The 25,051-nt window shown below is 50.4% G+C and overlaps 1 protein-coding gene across 1 annotated transcript; it reads right to left on the bottom strand.

Moving 5' to 3' along the window:
* On the bottom strand, window positions 1-25,051 carry LOC106556271 (claudin-1-like). Its single transcript, XM_087725007.1, is given in 5 exon segments — window positions 1-934; window positions 937-1,043; window positions 3,850-3,934; window positions 5,479-5,643; window positions 24,610-25,051. Coding segments are annotated over 5 exon segments (633 nt in total). The 5' UTR covers window positions 24,833-25,051; the 3' UTR covers window positions 1-881.

Genomic DNA, 25,051 nt, shown 5'->3' with positions numbered 1-25,051 from the left:
GGGGGGTCTACAGGGAGGGAGGGAACCCCCCAGCACATTCACGCGCAGAATACAGGTAGTCCTCGGCTTACGACGGTTTCATTTAGTGGCCGCCCCGAGTTACGACGGCATTGGAAAAAAGCTACTTATTATGGCCGTGTTTAAGACCGTCGCAGCATCCCCCCGTGTTTATGTGATTAAAATCCGGGTGCTTTGCGATGGAGTTGCATTTACATCAGTTTGTGACCTTCTGACAAGCAAAGTCTGATTCACGTCACAACTAAGTGTGTGACTCACTTAATCGACGCGGCGATTCGCTTAACGACGGTGGCCAAAAAGGTCGCAAAATGGGGCAAACCTCACTTAACCACTGATGTGAGCAAGAGGCATTTTTGGGGCTCAAGGGTGGTCGTAAGTCGAGGACTACTTGTAAGTTCTTCCCGGGGGCCTTCCTCTGCCAGACTGGGCCCTCCGCCTGCTTTGAGCCCCCTCCCCTTTCCCCTGGCCCTTTGAGAGAAATCTACGGCAGGGTTTCAAAGAGAGAGAGAGGAAGATTGTCCGTCCTTAAGAGAGCGAAGAAGGGTCCGAAAAAGGGAATGGCTGCCTTGTCGGTCCTCTCCCCAAGAGAAGAGGGTGGCGTTCCCTACGTCTGCATTCTTGATTTCTGGGTGAATCCTTTCCTCAGTTTCCCCACCGGGGACGAGAGCAGGACCCCGGGCAGGAACAGAAGTGGGTGCAGGGGTACAAAAGAGGCACAGTTCACTTATGGGGGGGTGGGGTGGGCGGGCGGGCGAAGGCGGTGTGCCAAAGCAGGATTGCTCTGTTCAGCGCAGCACAGGAGTAAAGCGATGTCCCTTGGAGTCGTCCGATGCCAACATCTCATGTCATCCTTTCCCGTCGTATTATACGTAGTCCTTTCCGGTGGAGGGGGCAACCGTGGGGTACCCCCGAGTCGGGGGTAGGAGGTCTCTTTCCGGGGGCAATCGCAGCAAAGGAAGGCACCGCCCAAGATGCTCAGGGAGGAGGCCGCCCAGCCAATGAAAAGTGCCTGTCCGAATTCATACCTGAGGAGGAAAGAGATGGTCAGTTGAAGCCCAAGAATGAGGTGGAAGAGCCCATCAATTCAGTTCTTTATTTGGTGACACACAAAATAACCGAATAACAGAGTTGGAAGGGAACTTGGAGGCCTTCTATGAGAGGGACAATCCCTTCAATACCAGCCACAGTGTTTGGCTGCTGTCCGAAAGGCCAATGCAATCCTAGGCTGCATCAACAGAAGGATAGAATCAAGATCACTGTGAAATCTTAATACCACTTTATAAGGCCACACTTGGAATATCTGCATCCAGTTTTGGTCACCGTATTATAAAGAAAGATGTGGAGACTCTGGAAAGAGTTCGGAGAAGAGCAAGGAACAGGATTTAGGGGACTGGAGGCTCAAACATATGAAGAACGGTTGCAGGAATTTGGGGTATGTCTAGTTTAATAGCAGTAGACTTATATACCGCTTCATAGGGCTTTCAGCCCTCTCTAAGCGGTTTACAGAGAGTCAGCATATTGCCCCCAACAATCTGGGTCCTCATTTTACCCACCTCGGAAGGATGGAAGGCTGAGTCAACCCTGAGCCGGTGAGATTTGAACCGCTGAACTGCTGATCTAGCAGTAGCCTGCAGTGCTGCATTTAACCACTGCGCCACCTTGGCTCATGGCTAATGAAAATAATAAACTAGTGGAGACAGGATAGCAGTCTTCCAATATCTCAGGGGTTGCCACAAAGAAGAGGGAGTCAAACTATTCCCCAAAGCACCTGAAGGCAGGACAAGAAGCAATGAGTGGAAACTAATCAAGGAGAGGAGCAACCTTGAATTAAGAAGTTTCTCAACAGTGAGAACCATCAACCAGCGGAACAGAAGTTGCCTCCAGAACTTTTGGATGCTCCATCACCGCAGGTTTTAAAGAAAAGATCGCACGAGCATTTGTCTGAAATGAAATAGGGTCTCCTGCTTGAGCAGGGGTTGGACTAGAAGACCTCCGAGGTCCTCTCCAACCCTGTTACTCTGTTTGTCCAACCCCCTGTGCAAAGCAGGAGACCCTGGGATAAAGCCCACCCATCTCAAAGTGGCCAAGATTGAGAAACGCTAGCGTAATTCTTTCTCCCAGTCGTTCTCCCACTCCCTTGTCTCTGCAGGTGCAAACATCTCCGACTTTGCTTTAGAATCTGCTGTTTCCTCATTCATGTCCTTTGGCTGTTCCCAGATTCCACACACAAGGCCACATGGCCCACAGGTTCCAGCATGTGCGTCTTGGCTGCGTTCCTTGAAGTTGCGAGGATTAAAGCGGGAGGCCTGACGGGATTCTGAAGCGAGGGAGGAATTGCATAAACTCTCCTCTTGGCCCGGGCCTTTCCCAGGGCGCGCATAAGGTCTGGCGAACATGGCTGAGCTGTAGAAGGGCGGCGGGGAGAGCACAGAGCCTCACAATGTAGCAGATTGCTCATATGCCTCCTTGGAAATTAATTTTGGACTTTCTCTAGCCAACGGCAGCAACACAGCTTGGAGCAGGTGGCCCGGGCGGGGGACAAGGAGAAATCACTGTCTTTTTGGGGAAGCCAGAACGGGTTGGTTAAAAACAGATCATGCCAAACCAATCTTATTTCATGCTTTGACAAAGTGACTAAATTAGTAGACCAGCGAAATGCTGGGAAAAATATATTATACTTGGAGTTCAGAAAGGCATTCGACAAAGAAGACCACAAACTACTTCTCGGTAAGCTAGAAAAATGTGGGATAGAAGATAGCACGCCCACCAGATGGATTTGTAACTGGCTGACAAACCGGGTTCAACGAGGAGTCCTTAATGGTGCTACATCCACATGGAGGGAAGTAAGCAGTGAGGAAATACAAGGTTACGTCCTAGGCCCAGGACTCCTCAATAGCTTCATGAATGACTTAGATGAGGGAGCAGAAGTGGGGGAACCCGTTCAATTTGCAGGTGAGGCTAAGCTGGCAGGAGCAGCCAACACCCCAGAAGACGAAGCTCAGGATCCAGAGAGATCTTGACAGACTTGAACAACGGACTTTATCCAACAACAGGACGTTGAATGAGGAGAAAAGAGAAGGTTTTACACCTGGGCAAGGAAAAACCAAAGCTACAAATATAGATTAGGTGAAACCTAGCTCAGAAACCAGTCACCGTGAAAAGGGATCTTGGAATCGTAGTGGGTGATTAATTAAATGTGAGTCAGCCGTGTACAGAGGCAGCCAGAAAAACGGATGCAATCCTTGCTTGTATGAACAGAGGCATGAAATCAATGTATTAGTGCCTCTTTACCAAGCCTTAGGATAACCACACCTAGAATACGGCATCCAGTTTTAGTCATCGTGATATGAAAAAGATATTGAGACAGGATGATCTAATGAAGTCGAATGAAGAGAAGGACTAGAGGGGTGATTCGATAGCAATGTTCTATTATTTTAAGGGGCTGCCACAAAGAAGAGGAGGGGTGTGTGAAATTATTCTCCAAAGCGCCAAAGAAGGCAGGACAAGAAGCAATGGATGGAAACTGGTCAAGGAGAGAAGCAAGCTGGAATTAAGGAGGAATTTCCTGCCAATCTATCAGTGGAACAACTTGCCTCCAGAAGTTATGGGTGCTCAATCAGTGGAAGGCTTTAAGAAGGGATGGACAGCTATTGGTCCAGAATGGTATAGGGTCACCTGCTTGATTGGGGGGCTGGACTAGAAGACCTCCAAGGCCCCTTCCAACTCGGCTATTCCATCAGCAGAGGGTCAACCATGAAACCAACTTCCAGTGGAGGTCCTTCTGACCCACCCCATCAGTTGAGGCCAGAGTTTCATTGAGATCCGACTTACCTGGAGTTGACGGGTGTGTAGGGGTTGAAAAAGTCCTGTGTGATAATGCTGCCATACCAGGAGGTAGCCACTAAGGCAGCAAAACCTATAGGAAGGAAGGAGAGAAGGAGAGAAGGGAGAGGTATTGTGAAGTCAACAACTTCCAAGGCACCAACTCACACCAGCTTTCCTCAGTCCAGATGGCCCCTTCCAGATGTGTTCGACATAATATGAGAACTTAACTTCAGTACATCTAGAATAACAGAATTGTAGTTTGGGACACATACAGCAGGGATCTCCAACCTTGGCCACTTTAAGACTTGTGGACTTCAACTCCCAGTACTCCTCAGCCAGCTTTGCTTGAAGTCCACAAGTCTTAAAGTGGCCAAGGTTGGAGACCTCTGACATAGAGTATAGAGTCTCAGGTTTGTCAACTTGAAGTTGGGTGGTCTCCAACTCCCACAATTCCCTGACTGGGGAACTGTGGGAGTTGGAGTCCACCCATCTTCAAGTTGACCACCCTTGAGAAGCGCTCATCTCATCCATCTCTTCTGCAACGTGCAATGAAACCAAGGAAACCATCATGAGAAGGGGCCGTCCAGCCTCTTCTTCAAAGCCTCCAGAGATATCCCAACTCCGTAGACACTCTTCCATTGTTTACAGGACTGGAGGAGCCTCCTTTGAGGAAGGTTGGCCAACATCTTGCATTGCAAAGTAGGACTTCCCCTCTTTGTGTCTTGGGCAGACCCTCCACTGGACAGATTTACACCCAGGTTGTCTCCTCTCTTGGATTTCAGATGAGATGTTTGGGATTCCCAAGTCATCTCCAAGTCAGCCCCTGTCCGCCCATCGGCCTTAACGTCACCAAGGCTGACCTCAGATTAGGGACCTTCTCTCCACCCAGATCCTACAGATGGTCGATTTCCCATTTGTATCACTCTTTCCTAGGAATCCAACCTACCAGCTCATCTCTGGTGGCTTCCATACTGAAGTCTCAAAACAACACAAGGACCAAGGCGAACCCTGGCTTCCTTAGAAAGCACGAAGCGGAGTCTGGGTGTTGGCAAAACCCCTTTTATTTACACGACTGCCAATTCCTTTCACTCACAGTCTGCAAGGCTTAGCAAACAATCTTCCAAAGGAATGTTTATCCACACGAACCTCATCTCGCTTGGAGAGCTGCCAGATAACTAGTTTCCAAACTCAGGGCAAAGCAAAACTTCGGGAAAGAGTCTCTTAGAGTCACAAACAGAACTTCCCACTCTTGACATTGACCGAAGGAACGAATTGTTTCCTGCAGAAGCCCCCTCCCCATTCGCTCCTCTTTGGTTTCCTCTGGGAGGGGCCAATCACCTCCAAGGTGGGGCTTAACTCCCAAGTCGGCCCTGCTTTCTTAGTTGTCTTCGGGCAGCTCTGCGCATGCGCACGCTGGGAACAGGCTCCAGCTGTTCCTCTGCCTCACTGATGTCTGACTCCCTCTCTGACTCGGAGGCAGAGCCCTCGTCTGAGCTTCCCTCAGCCCCCCAGGACTGGCCCAGGTTCCTCCCCAACCTCCTCACTGTCCGACTCTGCTGCCAGCTCTGATGCCGGCTGCCGGCAAGCCACAACGGCCCCATAGCCATGGATTTACAGAAGAAAGATGGTCTTCACCTGAAATGAGGAAGATGACACCTCCCAGAATGGCCATCTTTGCCTTCTTGCCCACATCGTCTTCCAAGCATTTCATGCATTTCATGCCAGTCATGGAGATAAAAGCTCCGATGAGACCCAGAATGATGCTGATCACCATCAAGGCCCGGGTTGCTTGCAGGGTGCCTGGAAAAGAATTGAATTGATTATATTTCTATGCCGCCCTTTTCCCAGAAGGGACTCAGGGCAGCTCACAACCCCAAGTCAGGGGGGGGGGGGTTAGGGGATACAAATAGGGGAAAAGAGACATGGACAAAACAATACCACAATTTAAAAACAATCAACAGCCACACCATTCGAGCGAGGACAGGAACTCATCAGCCCAGGCCTGTCGGAACAGCCAGGTTTAAGGGCTTTGCGGAAAGCCTGGAGGGTGGTGAGGGTCCGAATCTCCACAGGGAGCTCGTTCCAGAGGGTCGGAGCAGCCACAGAGAAGGCCCTCCTCTGGGTAGTCGCCAGTCAACACTGGCCGGCGGATGGAATTCGGAGGAGGCCTAATCTGTGGGATCTGATTGGTCTGTTGGAGGTGATTGGCAGCAGGCGGTCTCTCAAGTACCCAGGTCCAATACCATGAAGGGCTTTATAAGTGACGACTAGCGCCTTGAAGCGTATCCGGAGACCAACAGGCAGCCAGTGCAGCTCGCGGAGGATAGGTGTGACGTGGGTGAACCGAGGTGCACCCACGATCGCTCGCGCGGCTGCATTCTGGACAAGCTGAAGTCTCCGAATGCTCTTCAAGGGCTGCCCCATGTAGAGCGCATTGCAGTAGTCCAGTCTTGAGGTCACAAGGGCCCGAGTGACTGTTGCGAGGGGAAGAGAGGAAGAATGCGGTTTTGCATCCACACGGACTGAAGGACCAACATTGGGATCAGGTGGGAAGCTATTTCCAACACCCCAGGCTGATAAACCCTTCCATTCCCCACCATCCAAATCAGAGCTGAAGAAGCTCCTTGGATGAGAAGCGAAACGTCTTCAAAAGGAAAAAGAAGGAAGTCCAGGTGCCTCCTGAAAAAAGCACCTTTGGGACAAGCAGGACCTGGAGGGCTGAGAATCTCTACAGACTTTTAGCTTTGCAATGTGGGACGAAGACCCTTGGAATGGGGTGGAAGGGATTTCCAGAGGGGAAAAAATTACAGGCTACAGGAACCATTTGCACCACTCAGGTGACCCTCCTGAGGACACAGATAAAACCTCCAAGTGGCCTCAAAAGACCCTCTCAAAGGATGCAAACGACCAGCTGTCTGTAAGGAGTATCAACCCTTCCATTCCCAGCCATCCAGTCAGAGCTGAAGAAGCTCCTTGGAGGAGAAGCGAAATGTCTTCAAAAGAAAAAACAAGAAAGTCCAGTTGCCTCTTGAAAAAAAAGCAATTTTGGAACAACCAGGACCTGGAGGACTGAGAATCTCTACAGGCTTTCAGGCTGAAAGAAACCTATTTTATCATGTTCTACTAGGACACACCTTTGGATAGGACCATACCTGCCTCCCCACTTCTGTTAAATTAAATCGCTTTCCTTAAAGCAGGGGTCTCCAACCTTGGCAACTTTAAGACTTGTGGACTTCAACTCTGGGAGTTGAAGTCCACAAGTCTTAAAGTTGCCAAGGTTGGAGACCACTGCTATATAGGGTCTCCTGCTTGAGCAGAGGGCTGGACTAGAAGACCTCCCAAGTCCCTCTCAACTCTTGTTATTCTTTGCTGGCTGAGGAACTCTGGGAGTTGAAGTCCACAGGTCTTAAAGTTGCCAAGGTTGGAGACCCCTGCCTTAAAGGACTAATGGGCTGATGGGATAATCTAGATGGGATAATCTACAGATTTGTTTTAATGCATCGTAGTAGCCATATTACGCCACAGAGAATTTATTTCTTCATGTCCTTCCTAAATGATCTCTGAGCTTGGTTGCTTCCTTGTAGACATTTCATTACCAAATTAGGTAGCATCATCATGCTATTAGGGAGTGGGGTTATAGTGTATATAAACAGAGAGCAAACTCCACATCCTTCTAGTGTTGTTACCTAAGTTGGTAATGAAACATCTGCAAGGAAACAGCCAAGGTCAGAAAACACCAAGGATCCCACAGTCATTGTTCTCCTCCTCCTCCTCCTTCCTCCTCCTCCTCCTCCTCCTCCTCCTCCTCCCCCTCCTCCCCCTCCTCCTCCCTTCTAGCCCTGATTATGTCCCCTAGTTGGGCCATGAAACATCTGCAAGAAGACCCCCAGGCTCAGAGAGCACCAAGAACTCCACAGTCCTTTTCTTCCTCCTCCTCCTCCTCCTCCTCCTCCTCCTCCTCCTCCTCTTCCCTTCTAGCCCTGATGATGTCCCCTAGTTGGGCCATGAAATGCCTGCAAGAAAACCAGCAAGCTCAGAGAGCACCAAGGACCCCACAGTCCTCCTCTTCCTCCTCCTCCTCCTCCTCCTCCTCCTCTTCCTCCTCCTCCTCCTCCTCCTCCTCTCTCCTTCCACTTCCCTAACCCCCTCCCTTCCGGTCCTGATGATGTTACCTAGCGGGGTGATGGAACATCTACCAGAAAGCAACGAAACTCAAGGAGCACCAAAGGACCCACATATTCTGCATTCCTCCAACATTATCCCTTGCGAGAGTAAGTAATCTCACATGAGTTTGGTAGCTCTGCCTCTTCTTGCTCAACCATAGAGGGCTTCAACAGGGGAGTCCCCGAGGTGACACTTCACCCTGGTAGTGTCTCCATGTGCTGAGGGAGACAGGCAGCCCTTCAGCCCTCAGCTCTGGGCAGGAGACGCCATCATTAGTGGGCATCCAATTGACCTCTGGAAGATGTTTAGGAGCCCCAGATGGTTGCTGAGATGCTAAACTCAAGGCTTACTTTTGCAAAAACCTGCTAAGCTGAAAAAGCTCATTAGCGAGAATGTTTTCCATCGTTATAACTCCTGCATGTTAAGCAAGCATGGAGTTGGGAGATATCTGGGAGGTCATCTAGTCCAGCCTCCCTGCTCTCAGGCAGGAGATCCTATGCCATTTCAGACAAATGGCTCTCCAGTCTCCTCTTGAAGACCTCCAGTGAAGGAGCACCCACAACCTCTGGAGGCAAGTCGTTCCACCGGCTGATTGTCCTCATTATTAGGAAATATCTCATTAGTTGTAAGTTGCTTCTCTCCTTGATTAGTTTCCATCCATTGATTCTTGTCCTGCCTTCGGGGGCTTTGGAAAAGAAGAATAGGATCGGATCGGACAGGACAGGACAGAATAAAACTAGAAGAGAATAAACTAGAGTAGAATAGTCATTATAGTATTATAATGATTAGTTTCCACCCATTGCTTCTTGTTCTGCCCTCAGGCGCCTTGGAGAATAGCTTGACTCCTACTTCTTTGGGGCAGTCCCTGAGATATTGGAAGACTGCTATCCTGTCTCCCCTGGTCCTTCTTTCCATTAAACTAGACATACCCAGTTCCTGCAACCGTTCTTCGTATGTTTTAGCCTCCAGTCCCCTAATCCTCTTTCTTGCTCTTCTCTGCACTCTTTCCAGAGTCTCCACATCTTTTCTACATCCTGGCGACCAAAACTGGATGCAAATATTCCAAGTGTGGCCTTACCAAGGCATTTATAAAGTGGTATTAACCCTTCACGTGATCTTGATTCTCTCCCTCTGTTGATGCAGCCTAGAACTGTGTTGGCTCTTTGGCAGCTGCCCCCAAAAGCCGATGTTGCTTTAAGTTTAATGCAAAAGAACCCCCAGACTGTCAATCTTGAAACTGGTTGAAAAGACCCAGGTCACGTGGTTTTGAGCTTGGCATTGTGGCGCAGTGATACCACCCTGATAGTTTTGAGGGAAGTTTTGTAAGACTTCATGTTCATCACCCCTGTAAGAGCCGAGGTGGTACAGTGGTTAAATGCAGCCTACTTCAGCTGACTGTTATCTGCAGTTCAGCGGTTCAAATCTCACTGGCTCAAGGTTGACTCAGCCTTCCATCCTTCCGAGGTGGGTAAAATGAGGACCCGGATTGTTGTTGGGGGCGATATGCTGACTCTGTAAACCACTTAGAGAGGACTGAAAGCCCTATGAAGCGGTATATAAGTCTAACTGCTATTGCTATTGCTGTCATCTATCTATCTATCTATCTATCTATCTATCTATCTATCTATCTATCTATCTATCTATCTATCTATCTATCTATCTATCATCTATGTATCGGATTGTTGGGGGCGATATGCTGACTCTGTAAACCGCTTAGAGAGGGCTGAAAGCCCTATGAAGCAGTATATAAGTCGAACTGCTATTGCTATTGCTAATTGCTTCCACAGCCAGCAACGGGCCCAGGTCTTCAGAATCGTTGCAAATTTCCGGACAGGTAGTCCTCAATGTGCAGGAGTTCACTTAGCGACCATTCAGTCACATGCACTGGAAAAAGGGACACGACTGTTTTTCACGCTTAAGCACTGCAGCGTCCCCCTTGGTGACAGGGTCCAAATCCAGAGGCTTGGCAACTGGCATGTACTTATGACAGTTGCAGTGTCCCGGGGTTACGTGATTTCCCCCTTTTGTGACCTTCCAACAAGCAAAGTCAAGGGGGAGGCCAGGCTCACTTCACAACCATGTGACTAACTTAAGTGAATTGCTTAAGCGCTGTGGCAGCGAAGGTCGTAAAATGGAGCAAAACTCACTTAAGGACGGTTTCACTTAGCAACAGGAATTTTGGACTCAAATTGTAAACCGAGGGCTGGCGAGCCAATGGTTGAACCCTCTTGTTTCCACCTGAGCTAAGCCAGGTTTTAGAGCACTCGGATCTGTGCGAATTCTGAAGCATCATTTTCCGCACATTTGGTAATGGATGCCTTAATCACCCCCCTTCCCTTCCCAGGGGGCATCCAGACAACAAACACAATTAAAGACGTTAATGAGAGGCACCTGCAGACCATCAGAAGGAAAGAATGGGGCTCTGCACCCCACCCCCTTCACTGGCTCCCACTCTTTCCGTTGTTGGCGTTGTGTTGTTCGGCTTCATTTTACATGCAAGCTTTCATCCGTCCAGTTTCCCTGGTGGAAAACAGCAGGAAAGGATTTTTTCTGGCACGGTTTTTGCAAACTTCTCTGGTGGTCTCACTTTCAAGCCTTCATCCAGCCCAACCCTGATGTTCACACCCCGAATTTCTTCTCTGGGGGGGAAAAAAGATAGAATTTCTGGCCCAAACCCACTTTCGGGTTCTCACGTGGGTCTAATCTGTGATTCCTGAGCAAGGATGAGGGAACTGTGCATGGTTGGCTCAGGAATTCTGGGGCTTGAAGTCCACAAGTAACCCAAGGGCCATCATTCCCCACGCCTGGACTAACCCTCCTTTCCTCTGCCATATACTGTCTTTTGCCGAAAGTAAGACAGGGTCTTATTGTCGGGGGGTGTTATTGTTTTTGGGGTGGCTGGGTGGCTGTTCTCTTGCGAGCCAAGAACAGCCTCCGGGGCAAACGGCTGTGTTGTGCTGTCGCAGCAGCGCAACATACCAGCCATGAGGTGACCACGTTTACGAGCAGCCACCCGGCAACTGGGCAGAGCGCCACTCACCGACCCAGTGATATCCCAAAGGCGCTAAGCCGCGTGGTGCTCTGCCCTCCCCCACAGCTCCCACGGCTTGGCGCATTCAGGATACCCTTAAGTCAGTGCATGGCGCTCTGCCTGGATGGAAAGGGAGGTTGCGCGAGCGCCTGTTCGGTCCCCAGCTGGTGTGCCTCGCAGCCTCAACATGCCCTGGCCCAGCTCTCCCTGTAGGGCCAGTGGCCGCAGTGGTGGCGGCGCTCCGAACATAACCTAATTCCCCGGCTTCCAAACTTCGGAGATCCAGAGCCGAGTCTTTCGGCAGGAGCCGCCCTGGGAGTACGCTCTATGGTTGTGGGCTGGCTGAGGCAGAGCGTACTCCCAGAGCGTACAACCATAGAGTGTATTCCCAGAGTGGCAACGTCCGGAAGACTCGGCATCCTACCTCCGTGCTTTGGAAGCCGCAGAAAAAAGCCACGCGGCGGAGGAGCAGAGATATAGCAATAGCAGTTAGACTTATATACCGCTTCCTAGGGCTTTCAGCCCTCTCTAAGCGGTTTACAGAGTCAGCATATCGCCCCCAACAACAATCCGGGTCCTCATTTTACCCACCTCGGAAGGATGGAAGGCTGAGTCAACCTTTGAGCCGGTGAGATTTGAACAGCCGAACTGCAGAACTGCAATAGCAATAGCAATAGCAGTTAGACTTATATACCGCTTCATAGGGCTTTCAGCCCTCTCTAAGCAGTTTACAGAGTCAGCATATTGCCCCCAACAACAATCCGGGTCCTCATTTCACCCACCTCGGAAGGATGGAAGGCTGAGTCAACCTTTGAGCCGGTGAGATTTGAACAGCCGAACTGCAGAACTGCAATAGCAATAGCAATAACAGTTAGACTTATATACCGCTTCATAGGGCTTTCAGCCCTCTCTAAGCGGTTTACAGAGTCAGCATTTTGCCCCCAACAACAATCTGGGTCCTCATTTCACCCACCTCGGAAGGATGGAAGGCTGAGTCAACCTTGAGCCGGTGAGATTTGAACCGCCGAACTGCAGATAGCAGTCAGCTGAAGTGGCCTGCAGTACTGCACCCTAACCACTGGGAGGAACCGGATTTGCTCAGTGACCTCATGCTTTACTTAACAACCACGAGAAGAAAGGTCACAGAAGGGGGTGCAACTCACTCAGGCACCCTCTCCCATCTTACAGAAGAATAGAATCAAGGTGAGGTGAAGTGTTGGGACCATTTTATAAGGGCCACAGGTGAAATATTGCATCCAGTTGTGGTCACCATATGATATAAAAAAAGGGATGTTGAGACCCTGGAAAGGCTGCAGGGAAGAGCAACAGAAAGGACGAATGGAGTAAGAGAGCTAGCTAGCGGGGGGCCTTCTGAAGAACGTCTGAAGTTGCAGGAATTGGGTAGGGGGAGTCTAGAGGAAAGAAGGACTAGGGGGGGTCTTCCAATAATTGAGCGGGGGGGCCCCCCAAAGAGGAATGGGTCCAGCTATTCTCCAAAGCACCCGGGGGCAGGAGAAGATGCAACGGATGGAAACGAATGCAGGAGAGAACCTGGAACTAAGGAGAAACTTCCCGACAGTGAGACAATTAACCAGCGGAACAGCTGGCCACCAGAAATTCTGGGTGCTCCATCGCTGGAGGCTTTTAAGAAAGATTGGACAGCTGTTTGGCTGGAATGGTATATAGTAGTGGTCTCCAACCTTGGCAAAGTTAAGACCTGTGGACTCCAACTCTGGGAGTTGAAGTCCACACAAGGTTGGAGAGGGCTTGAGCAGAGGGCTGGACTAGAAGACCTCCAAAGTCCCTCTCAACTCTTGTTATTCTTTGCTGGCTGAGGATCTCTGGGAGTTGAAGTCCACAAGTCTTAAAGTGGCCAAGGTTGGAGACCACTGCTATATAGGGTCTCCCGCTTGAGCAGAGGGCTGGACTGGAAGACCTCCAAAGTCCCTCTCAACTCTTGTTATTCTTCCCAAGTCATGGAAATTCGTCTCCCCACTGTGGTTTTAAGAGAAGGACTCTTAAGAGCCAGCAACAGGGAGCCCGGGGGGGACGGGGGGGACCTTGTGAAAGAGCCGAGCAGCAGCTGGAAAGAAGGAAAGTGGAACAAGTTATGGATTCCTGGACGCCCCACACCCTCCCTCCGCAGGGAGCAGGACTTCTGAGCTTGCCAGGAGGCTTCAGAAGCTGCCTTAGATCTCAGCACTGGATTCCTTCTGTCAACAGCTCCCTTGTTGTTCAGGGTGTTGGCTCTAAATTAAATCCAGAGTCAGGGATCAGAGAAGTTGCAGAAAAAGCCTTCATGTTCCCAGTGGGACGTGGTGTTTGGGCAACCTCCATCCGCACCTGAAGTTCTCAGAAGACGGAGGGAAAACAAACATTATCACCACCATGGTTGTCATCTTTGGAACGGGATCCTGAACTCCCATTCTTAATCACCTCCTGCCCTTCGTGGTCTTCCCCCAAGAACGTTTCCTCAGAAGCCGTTGCTCATTCCTTCTTGCGGACAGGAAGTTCCTGGCCCAAGAATAATTAGACGCTTGGCACTCCATGGCCGAAGTAGCCACCTTTCTCCAGTGGACACTTCGAAAGACATGACTAGTCCTAGTACCGTTCTTTTGGCGTTTGAAGGGAAGGAGAAGAAGGAGATCTGGTGGAGAGGAGGAGGAGGAGGAAGAGAACTGGTGGAGGGAATAAGAGAAGGGGAATTTCTGGGGGAGAAGGAGAAGAAGAAAGATAAGGAGAATCGATGGAGGAGAAAGAGAAGGGAAAGGAGAAATGGTTGAGGAGAAGGCAAGCTGGTGGTGGTGGTGGTGGTGGAGGAGGAGGAGGAGGAGGAGGAGGAGGAGGAGAATTGGTAGAGGGAAAGGAGAAGGAGAAATGCTGGTGGAGAAGGAGGAAGAGAAGGAGAAGGGGAAAGAGAATTGGTGGAGGAGAAGGAGGAGAGAAGGAGAAGGGGAAAGAGAACTGGTGGAGGAGAAGGAGAAGAGAAGGAGGAGGAGGAGAAGGTGATAGAGAAAGAGAACGAGAAGGAATTATGGAGGTGGTGATGAAGGAGGAGGAACTTCTGGCTCCAGAAGGACAGGGGACATCCCACAATAACCGGTATCTGAGATGAGCAGGACATCTCCTTTCCTGGGGAACCACTCGCCACATGACATGCCACCTGAGCAAACAGTACCAACTATGTTCTCCAAGTCGTCTATGGAGCAGCAGCTAAGCCAACATCCTTGATCTCAACGCAGAAGATTGTCTTGAAGATGGAAGACCAGTACCAATCCCTCTGCCTTGCATGTTTAAGGTCCTAACTGGGGGGTGGGTGGGCATCCTCAGTTACTTTCTCCAGATCCAGAGGAAGGGGAAACCCACCGCCCAGCTCCACCCCACCACTTCAGATCTACCACCTGCCCTTAAAACAGAGAACAGGGAACGGTGGTCCTTCTATGACTTGTGGACTTCAACTCCCAGAATTCCTGAGCCAGCCACGTTACTGTGTCTCAGGAATTCTGGGAGTTGAAGTCCACAAGTTCTAAAAGGTCCATCGTTCCCCCCCCACCCGTGCTTTAAAAGTGAAAAACATGGTTTTAAACACCTTCCCAATAAACCAGTGTTTCTCAACCTTGGCAACTTGAAGATGTCCGGACTTCAACTCCCAGAATTCCCCAGCCAGCTTTCGCTGGCTGGGGAATTCTGGGAGTTGAAGTCCGGACATCTTCAAGTTGCCAAGGTTGAGAAACACTCCAATAAACCAATGCAGCGTATGGCTGGATGCTTTGGTCTAGTCTAGTGGTTAAAGCGCCAGGCTAGAAAACCAGGAGGCGGCGAGTTCTAGTCCTCCCTTAGGCACAAAAGCCAACTGGGTGACCTTTGGGTGTGTGTGTGTGTGTCAATCCTTCTCTCTCATCCCAATTTACCTGAGATGGAACAGGAGGAAAAAGGAGTACAGGCGGTCCTTGACGCATGGCCACGATTCAGCCCCAAATCTCAGCCACTAAGCAAGACAGCTAAGTGAATTTTGCCCAGCTTTATGACCTCTCTTGTTAAGTGAATCACCACGGTCCTTAAGTTAGTTAACTAATTTCCCTAGTGGCTTTAGAACCTGCGTTTTGCAGGGGGAAGTTTTTCTTAGAGACGAAGTTGCATGTCCATTTTTCTCCCCCAAAGGAGGACAGCTCATTGCCCAAATTGCTGGCTATTTGTTAAAAAATACACAGGAAATGAATGATGGTGCCAAAAATTGCCAGTAATTGTCTTAAAAAAAACACGTCGGGAGGCCAAACCTAATACTTATCTCACAGAGAGGTCATTTCGGCTGCCTTGGGAGTTCTAGATTCCCTTGCCTGATTTCATGCACCGCCCTTGAACCCAGAAAAAGCAGCAGTTGGTCCCCGGAGGGCCACGGGGACCCTCCTTCTTCCCCTCTCAAAGGGCCACACCTGATGGAGGCCCTTAGCCTGGCTGGGCTGAGGCTCTAGGTGGGCAAATACCACCTACGAAGGTGAAGAACAGCGGCAGGATTAGGGTATGTCAACTCTAATGAAGGGAAAAACTGGGGGGGGGGGCATGATAGCCGCTTCCGATATTTGAGGGGCTGCCCCAAAGAAGAGAGGGGGGGTTCAACTTATTCTCCAAAGCACCCGAAAGGCAGGACAAGAAGCAACAGATGGAAACTGATCAAGGAGGGAAGCAAGCCTGGAATTAAGGAGGAATTCCCTGACAGTGAGAACAATTAGCCCGTGGAACAACTTGCCACCAGAAGTTGTGGGAGCTTCCTCCCTGGAGGTTTTCAAGAAGAGATTGGACAGCAACTTTTTTGAGATGCTATAGGGTCTCCTGTTGGAGGAGGGGGTTGGACTAGAAGACCTCTGAGGGCCCCCTGCAGTCCTGTGATTCTGGAAGGAAGGAAGGAAGGAAGGAAGGAAGGAAGGAAGGAAGGAAGGAAGGAAGGAAGGAAGGAAGGAAGGAAGGAAGCAATAGCAATAGTTAGACTTATATACCGCTTCATAGGGCTTTCAGCCCTCTCTAAGCGGTTTACAGAGTCAGCATATCGCCCCCACAGTCTGGGTCCTCATTTTACCACCTCGGAAGGATGGAAGGCTGAGTCAACCCTGAGCCGGTGAGATTTGAACCGCTGAACTGCTGAACTGCAGTGCTGCATTTAACCACTGCGCCACCTAGGAAGGAAGGAAGGAAGGAAGGAAGGAAGGAAGGAAGGAAGGAAGGAAGGAAGGAAGGAAGGAAGGAAGGAAGGAAGGAAATGGGAGGGAGGGAGCTAAGAATGGAAGGAAGGAGCGAATGCTGGCTGGGGAATTCTGGGAGTTGAAGTCCGGACATCTTCAAGTTGCCAAGGTTGAGAAACACTGTTCTAGAAAGAGTGCAGAGAAGAGCAACCAGGATGTTTAGGGGCAGAGGTGGGTTTCTACTGGTTTACACCGGTTCGGGCGAACCAGTCGTAGTAATTTGGCCTTCGTTGCAGAAACTGCAGCGACCCAGGCTGGCCATGCCCCAAATTGGTTCCCCGGCCACTGCTGCCGTTGCAAGGCATGTTTTTAGTAGTTTTTCATGTTTTCCACGCATGCACAGAACAATTTACAGTGCATTGTGCATACATGCACAACATGCATCTTGCACACGCACCTGAAGCGTACTGGTAGCCACGTTGGTAGGACCCCACCTCTGATTAGGGGACTGGAGGCTAAAACATGTGATGAACGGTTGCAGGAACTGGGCATGGCTAGTCTATGGAAGAGAAGGACCAGGGGGACAGGAGAGCATCTTCCAATATTTGAGGGGCTGCCCCAGAGAGAAGGGGGTCAAGCTATTCTCCAAAGCACAAGAAAGAGAGAGAGAGGGAGGGAGGGAGGAGGGAAGGAAGGAAGGAAGGAGAAATAATGAAAAAGAAAAAAGAGAGAGATGCTAGTTTAGAGAAGAGAAGGACCAGGGAGACAGGAGAGCATCTTCCAATATTTGAGGGGCTGCCCCAGAGAGAAGGGGGTCAAGCTATTCTCCAAAGCACAAGAAAGAGAGAGAGAGGGAGGGAGGGAGGGAAGGAAGGAAGGAAGGAGAAATAATGAAAAAGAAAAAAGAGAGAGATGCTAGTTTAGAGAAGAGAAGGACCAGGGGAGACAGGAGAGCATCTTCCAATATTTGAGGGGCTGCCCCAGAGAGAGGAAGGGGTCAAGCTATTCTCCAAAGGACCCTAAGACCAGACAAGGAATAATGGATGGAAACTAACCAAGGAGAGATTCAACCTGGAAATAAGGAGGAATTCCTGACAGTGAGAACCATCAACCATGGAATAGAAGTTGTGGGAGCTTCATCCCTGGAGGCTTTCAAGAAGAGACTGGACTGCCATCTGTCAGGAAGGGTATTTAGGGTCTCCTGCTTAGGCTGGGGGGTGGACAGACTAGATGACCTCCAAGGTCCCCTCCGACTCTGCTAATCTGCAGTCTGTACCCCTGGCTGACCGTTACTGGGAGTTGGGCCTCGGGTGATGCCCAGCCAACAGTCTGATCTCCCCATGACGAGTTTTTCCCTTCTCCTCTCCATTTGGATGGCATCTTTCTTCCCAAGATTGTTCCACCTCATCTTCTTGGCACCCACCGTATTGCCGCGTATTGTTCCTGGAATCCTTCGGAGGCCTCGAACAGGGCGCGGCCTTCGCACATTCCGTTTTGCAAAAGCTGCACCCTCTCAGCTGGCTCCACAAACAGCCAGCCAGTGGGTCAGGAATGCGCCCTCCACGGCTTTGCAAGGGCGGGGAAGAAGGTGCAGCCGGAAACTGTCCCGCGGGGGCCAGCTACCCCTTCAAAAACAGCTCGAGGGGCGTTTGTGGGGAGGGGGGGCTGGGCAAATAGCCAACACCCAGCGGTGGCCACCAGATGCGCCAAGAGTAACATCCCTTTCCTGGATTCCAGCAACCCCGGGGTGGAAGGCAGGGCGGCCCCCGAAAGGAAGATTTGTGTTCCTAGGATACATTTCCCCATTTAGGACTTCCCAACCATGATGACTATCGCCACCTGGACATCTGGTTCTGCTTAGTTGCATGGGGGGATCCGTCGCGGGGGGGGGGGAATCAAGAAGGCAAGGATCGCAGGAGACATCTGATGCCCCACCCCCCCTCAGTCGTGCTCCGTGAAACCCCCAAAGTTGCTCTTAAGCTCCCCACTTGCTTCCTTGCAAGATGACGGCGCTGGCTGGAGTTTAAATTAAAGGGTTTGAGCCCCCAAAAAGGCTTAAATAGCAACGACAGGGAAAGCCACCAGCACAGGGGTGTCGAACTCAAGGCCCGGGGGCCGGATCCAGGTGACAGGTGCTTCGATCTGGCCTGCGGTGCCTCTGCTACTGGAAATGGCTATGCTCCACATCTGTCTTAGTGGGTCCTTGATGCTTCTCTGAGCTTGCTTCATGATGACCCAAACTAGGGAACATTATCAGTGCTAGAAGGGACTTGGATCTGTGAGCGGGGAGAGGAGGAGGAGGAGGAGGAGGACTGGGGCGTCCTTGGTGCTGTCTGAGGTTGGTAGATTTCTTGCAGACATTTCATAGCCCCAACTAGGTAACATCATCAGTGCTAGGTGGAAGAGGAGTTTGTGCAGAAGAGGGAGGAGAAGGAGAAAGAGAAAGAGGAGGAGAACCATGGGACCCTTGATTCTCTCTGAGCTGGGTGGTTTTCTTGCAGACGTTTCATAACCCAACTAGGGAACATCATCAGTGCTAGAAGGGAGGGGAGGGTTTGTGGAGAGGAGGAGGGGGAAGTGAGCCTGGATTTCACTAGCACCCAAACCTGCCCACGTATTTACCCAGGTTGACCAAGGAACCAGGGAATCCCCCGGAAGGGAAAAGTGTCAGAGAAACTCAAGATGGTGGTGAAGAAGACTTGAATGCATCTGCTGCTCAGCTCCCACCCACTCCGGGTGCAACTGTGCATTTGGAAGTCCACCTCTCAGGCCTGCAGCCATCTCATCTTTTGGGTCTTTGGCCTGCTAAAGCCAAAGATTCTATTCTGCTATGCATTTCCCATAGCGGGAAAATGGGATTGTATGGAGTTAGATGCGAAGTAGCCATAACAACATTCTTCTTAGAAAGCCAAGGTCATCCTTTGTCTCTGCACTTCTGCACCTGACCGGAACTGGATGGGTGGAACTGTCAGCATGGCAATGGGAGATTGGACCCTGGGATGGACTGGTGGGTGCGTGTGGGGGGCAAGATCTTTAACTTCCAACCGGGTGGGGGAAACCGGGAAGCTTTCAGATTCAGGTTTTCCCAGATGTGCCGACACGGCTCTCTTCATAAATTGGAACTTTGAGGAATCCTTTGCCTTGGACTCTGATTTAATTTTGGATGCTATTTGGAAACCTGACACCACCTTCCATTGCAGCCTCACAGCCTGGGCTTCTCTGGCCTTCCCCACCGATGCCTTTCTGTGGGTGATGGGTTTTGCAATCCAACAACGATACCCCAAAGCGGGCGGCCGTGCTTGTGACTCTCCCTTGCCTTTCTTTCATAAGACGGGAGGTCTTTGGTGTGCTTCCAACTAGCACAACGGGAGGAAGATGCCCAGAGCCGCAATGACGTGGTGGTGGCCTTCATCTCCCCCGAGAGGACGGTGGGTTTCCAAGATGACGCAAAGGGAATGGAGCAGAGGTTCTAGGGAAGGTTTGGAACCAACCGAGGTCTGGCTGAGGGACCATAGCAAGAGCTGAAATTCCAGCGATGGGAATTGCCGAAGGAGCGAAGGACCTTCCCAGAAGCAAGCGAAGACTTGTCTTAACTTCACACGGCACACGTGAAAGTGTGCGGCTCTTGCAGAAGACAACGGAAGAGAAGCTTTGGCAGAGCAATGCACAGCTGGTCCACCAAAGGATATCTAGTCTGGGTGGGGCCATAGTATAGATGGAAAAAGAGGCGGAGTCTGGGCGGGGCTATTGGATGGATCAAGAGAGCCGAGGTGGCGCAGTGGTTAGAGTGCAGCACTGCAGGCCACTTCAGCTGACTGCAGTTCTGCAGTTCAGCGGTTCAAATCTCACCGGCTCAGGGTTGGCTCAGCCTTCCATCCTTCCGAGGTGGGTAAAATGAGGACCCGGATTGTTGTTGGGGGCGATAGGCTGACTCTGTAAACCGCTTAGAGAGGGCTGAAAGCCCTATGAAGCGGTATATAAGTCTAACTGCTATTGCTAAGAAGCTCCTGCTAGTGAAAAAGGGGGCGGAGACTGGGCGGAGCCATGAGATGAATAGATAAGGTCTGGGGAAAAGGGGCGGAGATGGGGTGGGGCCAGGAGATAGATATAGAAACTCTTGCTCATGAAAAAAGAGCGGAGACTGGGTGGGGGCATTGGACGGATAAAGATACTCCTGGGAAAAGGGGTGGAGAGACTGGAGGGGCTATAGGATGGAGAAAGGGGCATCTACTAGTGAAAAAAGGGGGCGGAGAGTGGGCGGGGCAATGGGGTGCATAGGAGCTCCTGATTGGTCTCTGAGAGGGAGTCCGAGCTGCCAATTCTGCCCCAGGGACTCCCGGTGTAGATGGGAGGCGATACGGTCTTCCCACTCGTCCGCCTTGCCAAAATATTCTGCGTATTTCTTCCCTCCTACCTGGACAGATTGTGCCACATTTTGTGCCCCAGCCAGAGGCTCACCTGGATGGATTCATACAGGTTGGCCAAGAAGATCTACTCTACTCTATGTTCTATTCCGTTCCGTTTTGTTCTGTCCTGTTATTTTATTCTATTTTGTTTTCTGTTCTATTATTCTCTCTACTCTATGTTCTATTCTGTTCTCTTCTCTTCTACACTCTATGTTCTACACTCTCTGCTAATTGCACTGTAAAAGATTAAAAGCACAAATAAAGTTCTTCAATTTATTTATTATTTAGTTAGTTATTGGATTTATTTGCTGCCCGTCTCGTAGCAAACAATCCCGGGCAGCTTCCTGCATTCAAACTAACCCTAACAGATCAACATTGTTAACAGAGTCACAAAAAAAAGCAATTGGAATAAAATCCATCAGGGTGGAGAAAGAGGGAGCCAAGAGGGCGCACAGAGAGGAGGAGGTGGGCGTCCTCCACTCCATCAGGCACCTCCAGAGGGCCATTTCCCAGCTCCTGGGAAGAGGGTTCGAATCGAGGCTGGTCCCAAGGACAGGAGCTGCCTGGGAGTGCCTGGGCACGAGGGAGGGGCAGCCGCGCAGGACAGGTTCTTCCTGAGACTGAATTTGGGGTGACTCCCAGCCCAAAGAGGCTCCCGCTAATATGAATCAGGCGGCCACGCCACCCCCTTTGCTCGAGAGTCCCAGAAAAACTCTTCTGCAAAAGTGGGGTTGGTTCTCCGAGTCTCTCACAAGGGGTGCCTCTGGTCATGCGCAGAGTGCATTTGCTGCATCTTGAGGAGCAACACCCCCCCCCCGCAATCCGTCAGGAAGTTTGGGGTGCAGAATCCAGAGGTTGAGGTTTCCCCATCCAGGAACCAGAGAAGGAGGCCCAGCATTCTCAACTCTTTTAAGACTCAGTGTTGGAGCAAGAAAAGGAGGGAAGAGGGAGCCTCTGAGCACGCGCAGAGTGTCTTTCCAGGACTTAAGCCAGCCAGGGCTTCTGACTTCCAGGAAAGGTTCCTAACAGGAGGTTCTAGTGTTTCTCAATCTTGGCAGCTTTGAGATGGGTGGACCCCCAACTCCCAGAATTCCCCAGCCGACCAGGGAATTCTGGGAGTTGGAGTCCAACCCATCTGAAAAACTGCCAAGATTGAAACACACAATTGTTTTGGCTCTCTCCTTAGTTTAAACAGCGAAGCATCAAGTCGGGTGTGACCAAGTTGCAAGTAGGCGCTGTTTTGACTCGAAGCCAATCTAAGCGCCACCGTGACCTCCTATCGTGGCTTGTAGCAGGCAGGGGTTGGGCTAGATGATCTCCCAGGCCCCCTTCCCCCGGGGCTTGTTATAATCGTAGGAATCACACACCCCTTCTGTTCGTTGAAACCACTGCTTTTCCTACCCGTTGCGACTAGAATGTGGGCTTGTGCGTACATCTGCGCCCACAAACACAGCCCCCCCCCCCACGCGAAGAAGCCCGGGGTTCGAATCCAGCCGCCAACGCGAACCAGGCCTTTGCTGATTCAGTCATGGACTCCTTGCTAAGCAAATCCCTCCCCAAGTCAATCTACTCACCCGCCTCCTAGATTATAGATGGATAAAATTTTCCTCCGGGGACGTATTTATCCTGCGCCCTCCAGTGAAAAAAAAAGGGGGGGAATATTATGGAAGGGACGAATGCCCTGCAACAAGGAACTTACACGGCCTCTTGAGCGCCTGATTTTAGCCCCCGTAATTCAGTTTGGCCAGTCGGTCGGTGATTTATTCTCTTTTGAGCCCACTCAGGAAGGTAAAATGGTTCTGGGAGATTTACAAAGCTATTTGAAGGAGGCCCCGAAAATTGCACATTTCAAAACAGACCCCCCCATCCAGATTCAAATTCTGCCTTAGGTATGAAAGCTGGGTGACTTTTGGGCCAATCACCTGGAGACGGTGAGTTCTAGTCTTAGACATGAAAGCCAGCTGAGTGATTTGGGGCTCAGCAATTTCACTTTCTTGGGTTTTTCCTTGAAAGTGTTTCGCTTCTTATCCAAGAAGCTTCTTCAGTTCAGCACCCAGATGTTCTGAAGAACTGAAGGAGCTTCTTGGATGAGAAGTGAAACATTTTCAAGGGGGGGGGAAACCCCCAAGTAACTCCAGTTGGCTTTTGGGGGGGGGAAACACCTTTGGGACAATCATGTCCTGGATGATTGAGAATCCCATAGATTCATAAGCACACATAAGTGCGCTTCTTTATAATCATGTCCCTGTTTCTCTGGCGTATGGGAGAAGGACAAGATAGAAGAAGAAAGCACCTCTCTGGTGCCTTTGGGGGGTCCCTGCCCCTGGATGAAAAATCATCTTTTGCACAACAAGACAAAGAGGTCCTTCTACATTCACACAATCTGCAGAATGACCCATCAGACTTTACCAACCACAGTTCCAGGGTTTGCATCATTTGCAAAAGCCCAACGGAGAAGCCGGAAACCCTCTCATCCAGTCCTACTCAGATCTTCTGGTTCTCACAACTGTCTCCCTCCCAAACTACACAACCCTGTTTTAACCGAGCTTAGCAGTTCTCTGAACGACTTCAGGGGGGGATGCATCTTTGGATGAATAAACACAACACAACACAACCCTGTTTGCAATTCACCCTCCTGTCAGTTTGGCCCTTCCTGTTGCCAGCAGCGCCCAGTTTTCAAAAGTGCGCGCTCGTAAAGATTCGGGTTTAATGAATGCAAAGTGTGAAATTCCCACCCCGAGGCCTAACTGTCGCCCTGACTGTTAAAAGTTGCGTTTTCAAATCGATCAGGGCCTCATCAAAGCTTGCTGACAGCAGAATTTCTCCATCGTTCGGCAATTACGTGCCGTCGGAGTGTCAGCATTCAAACCTCCGATACTGGAGAAGGATTGCATGACACGAAGGCGTCACTGGACAAATATTATGAAGAAGATAATTACAGAGACTATTCCCCCCCCCCCAGTTGCGTAAAACCTTCGCCTCTGGAAGAGTCAGATTCACATACACGGAAAATTCGCTTGTGGGCTTCATTTCTTTCAAACCTTCAGGTTTTTAATAGTCGTTGCCTTAAACGTTCATCCTGCTTTTGCAAAAAAAGTGTGTCGGATAATAAGGCAATTAATTCAGACGCTGGACTAACTGACTCAATCCAGTCCTTTGGATCTGGACGAACCATTCACCCGAAAGAATTAGAATTAGCGTAGAGTTACTTCATTTGACCAAGTGTCACACAAGGAATTGGTCTCCGGTTTAGAAGCTCTCAATGTACACACAAAGCAACAGAACCATCATCATCATCATCATCATCATCATCATCATCATCATCATCATCATCATCATCATCATCATCACAATACCAATAAGAGGAAGTAGTAAAGAAGATAAGAAAGGAGAAAGATCCCATCTAGTTACTCGCGTACCGGGTGTAGGGGTTCAAACAATGCGTAAAATCTCAGAAAATTTTAACTATCGGCTGTCGCAAACTAGTAAAGACGCAGCACAGCCAACGGCGGAAAAACTTCAAACTTAAACTTTACAAAACTTGGAAAGTTAAGCTTGACTACAAAAAGATTTTGGCAGCAAACGTTCAAATCTATAAATATTTTCTTTTACCAGATTCAGCAGGGTTGTAAGCCAAGCTGGACTCAAGGAATACGGGGACTCAAGTAAGGCAGCATCTACCAGCCTCACTCTCCCCCAGACCCCCATCGGGGTCTTTGACTCATCCAGAGAGACCCCACCCACCCACCCATCAAGGGACTTGGGCTCCCCCAACACGTTCACACCTGAGAAGCGATTAGACTAATAAGATGAACCGATATCCGTGGTTGGTTCTGCATTTTGCCCAGCTATGGGCGGTGGAAGGCACCGTTGGACCCCAGAAAGTGGAGTAATTCGGCAGCCCTGGGAAATGTGTTGTGCGAGGGCAGCCTAGGGAGACCCTCTTCTTCTCCCCCACCTCAAGAAGGGCGTCCCAGGTGAGGCTTACCTTGCAACTTGAGAAGGGAGTCGTAAAATTTGCATTGCATTTGCCCCGTGCTCTGCGTGACGCAGGACATCCACAGGCCTTCGAAAATGGATTGGGCAGTGACTATGTTCTCCCCCGCGTTGGAGAGCACCTTCCAATGGGGCATGGCCGTGCTGACCACGATGCCAATCCAGCCGATGAAAGCCAGGATGAAGCCCACCATCTGGAGACCCCCATTAGCCATCCTGCTTCAACGATGCTGCAAGACGCAGGACCCAGCTGGACCAAGAGAGAGAGAGAGGCAGCGGCTGGATGGGGCTGGCGCTGGACAAGGTGCCCCGAGCAAATCTGGATGGTTCTTCAAAGCAGAGAGAGACTGCGCCTGGCAAAGGAGGCTCTTCTTCTGGGTCTTCTGGTTTTTTTTTTTTGTAATCCAGAAGTTTCTCCAGAGCGCACGGCTGGA

The sequence above is a fragment of the Thamnophis sirtalis genome, unplaced genomic scaffold (genome assembly GCF_051295495.1).
Source record: "Thamnophis sirtalis isolate CommonGarterSnake01/CBP01778 unplaced genomic scaffold, rThaSir2_p1.2 scaffold_11, whole genome shotgun sequence".
Classification (NCBI taxonomy): Eukaryota; Metazoa; Chordata; class Lepidosauria; order Squamata; family Natricidae; genus Thamnophis; species Thamnophis sirtalis.
The sequence above is the reverse complement of the archived record's forward strand: the minus strand, read 5'-3'. Positions and strand labels throughout refer to the sequence as shown.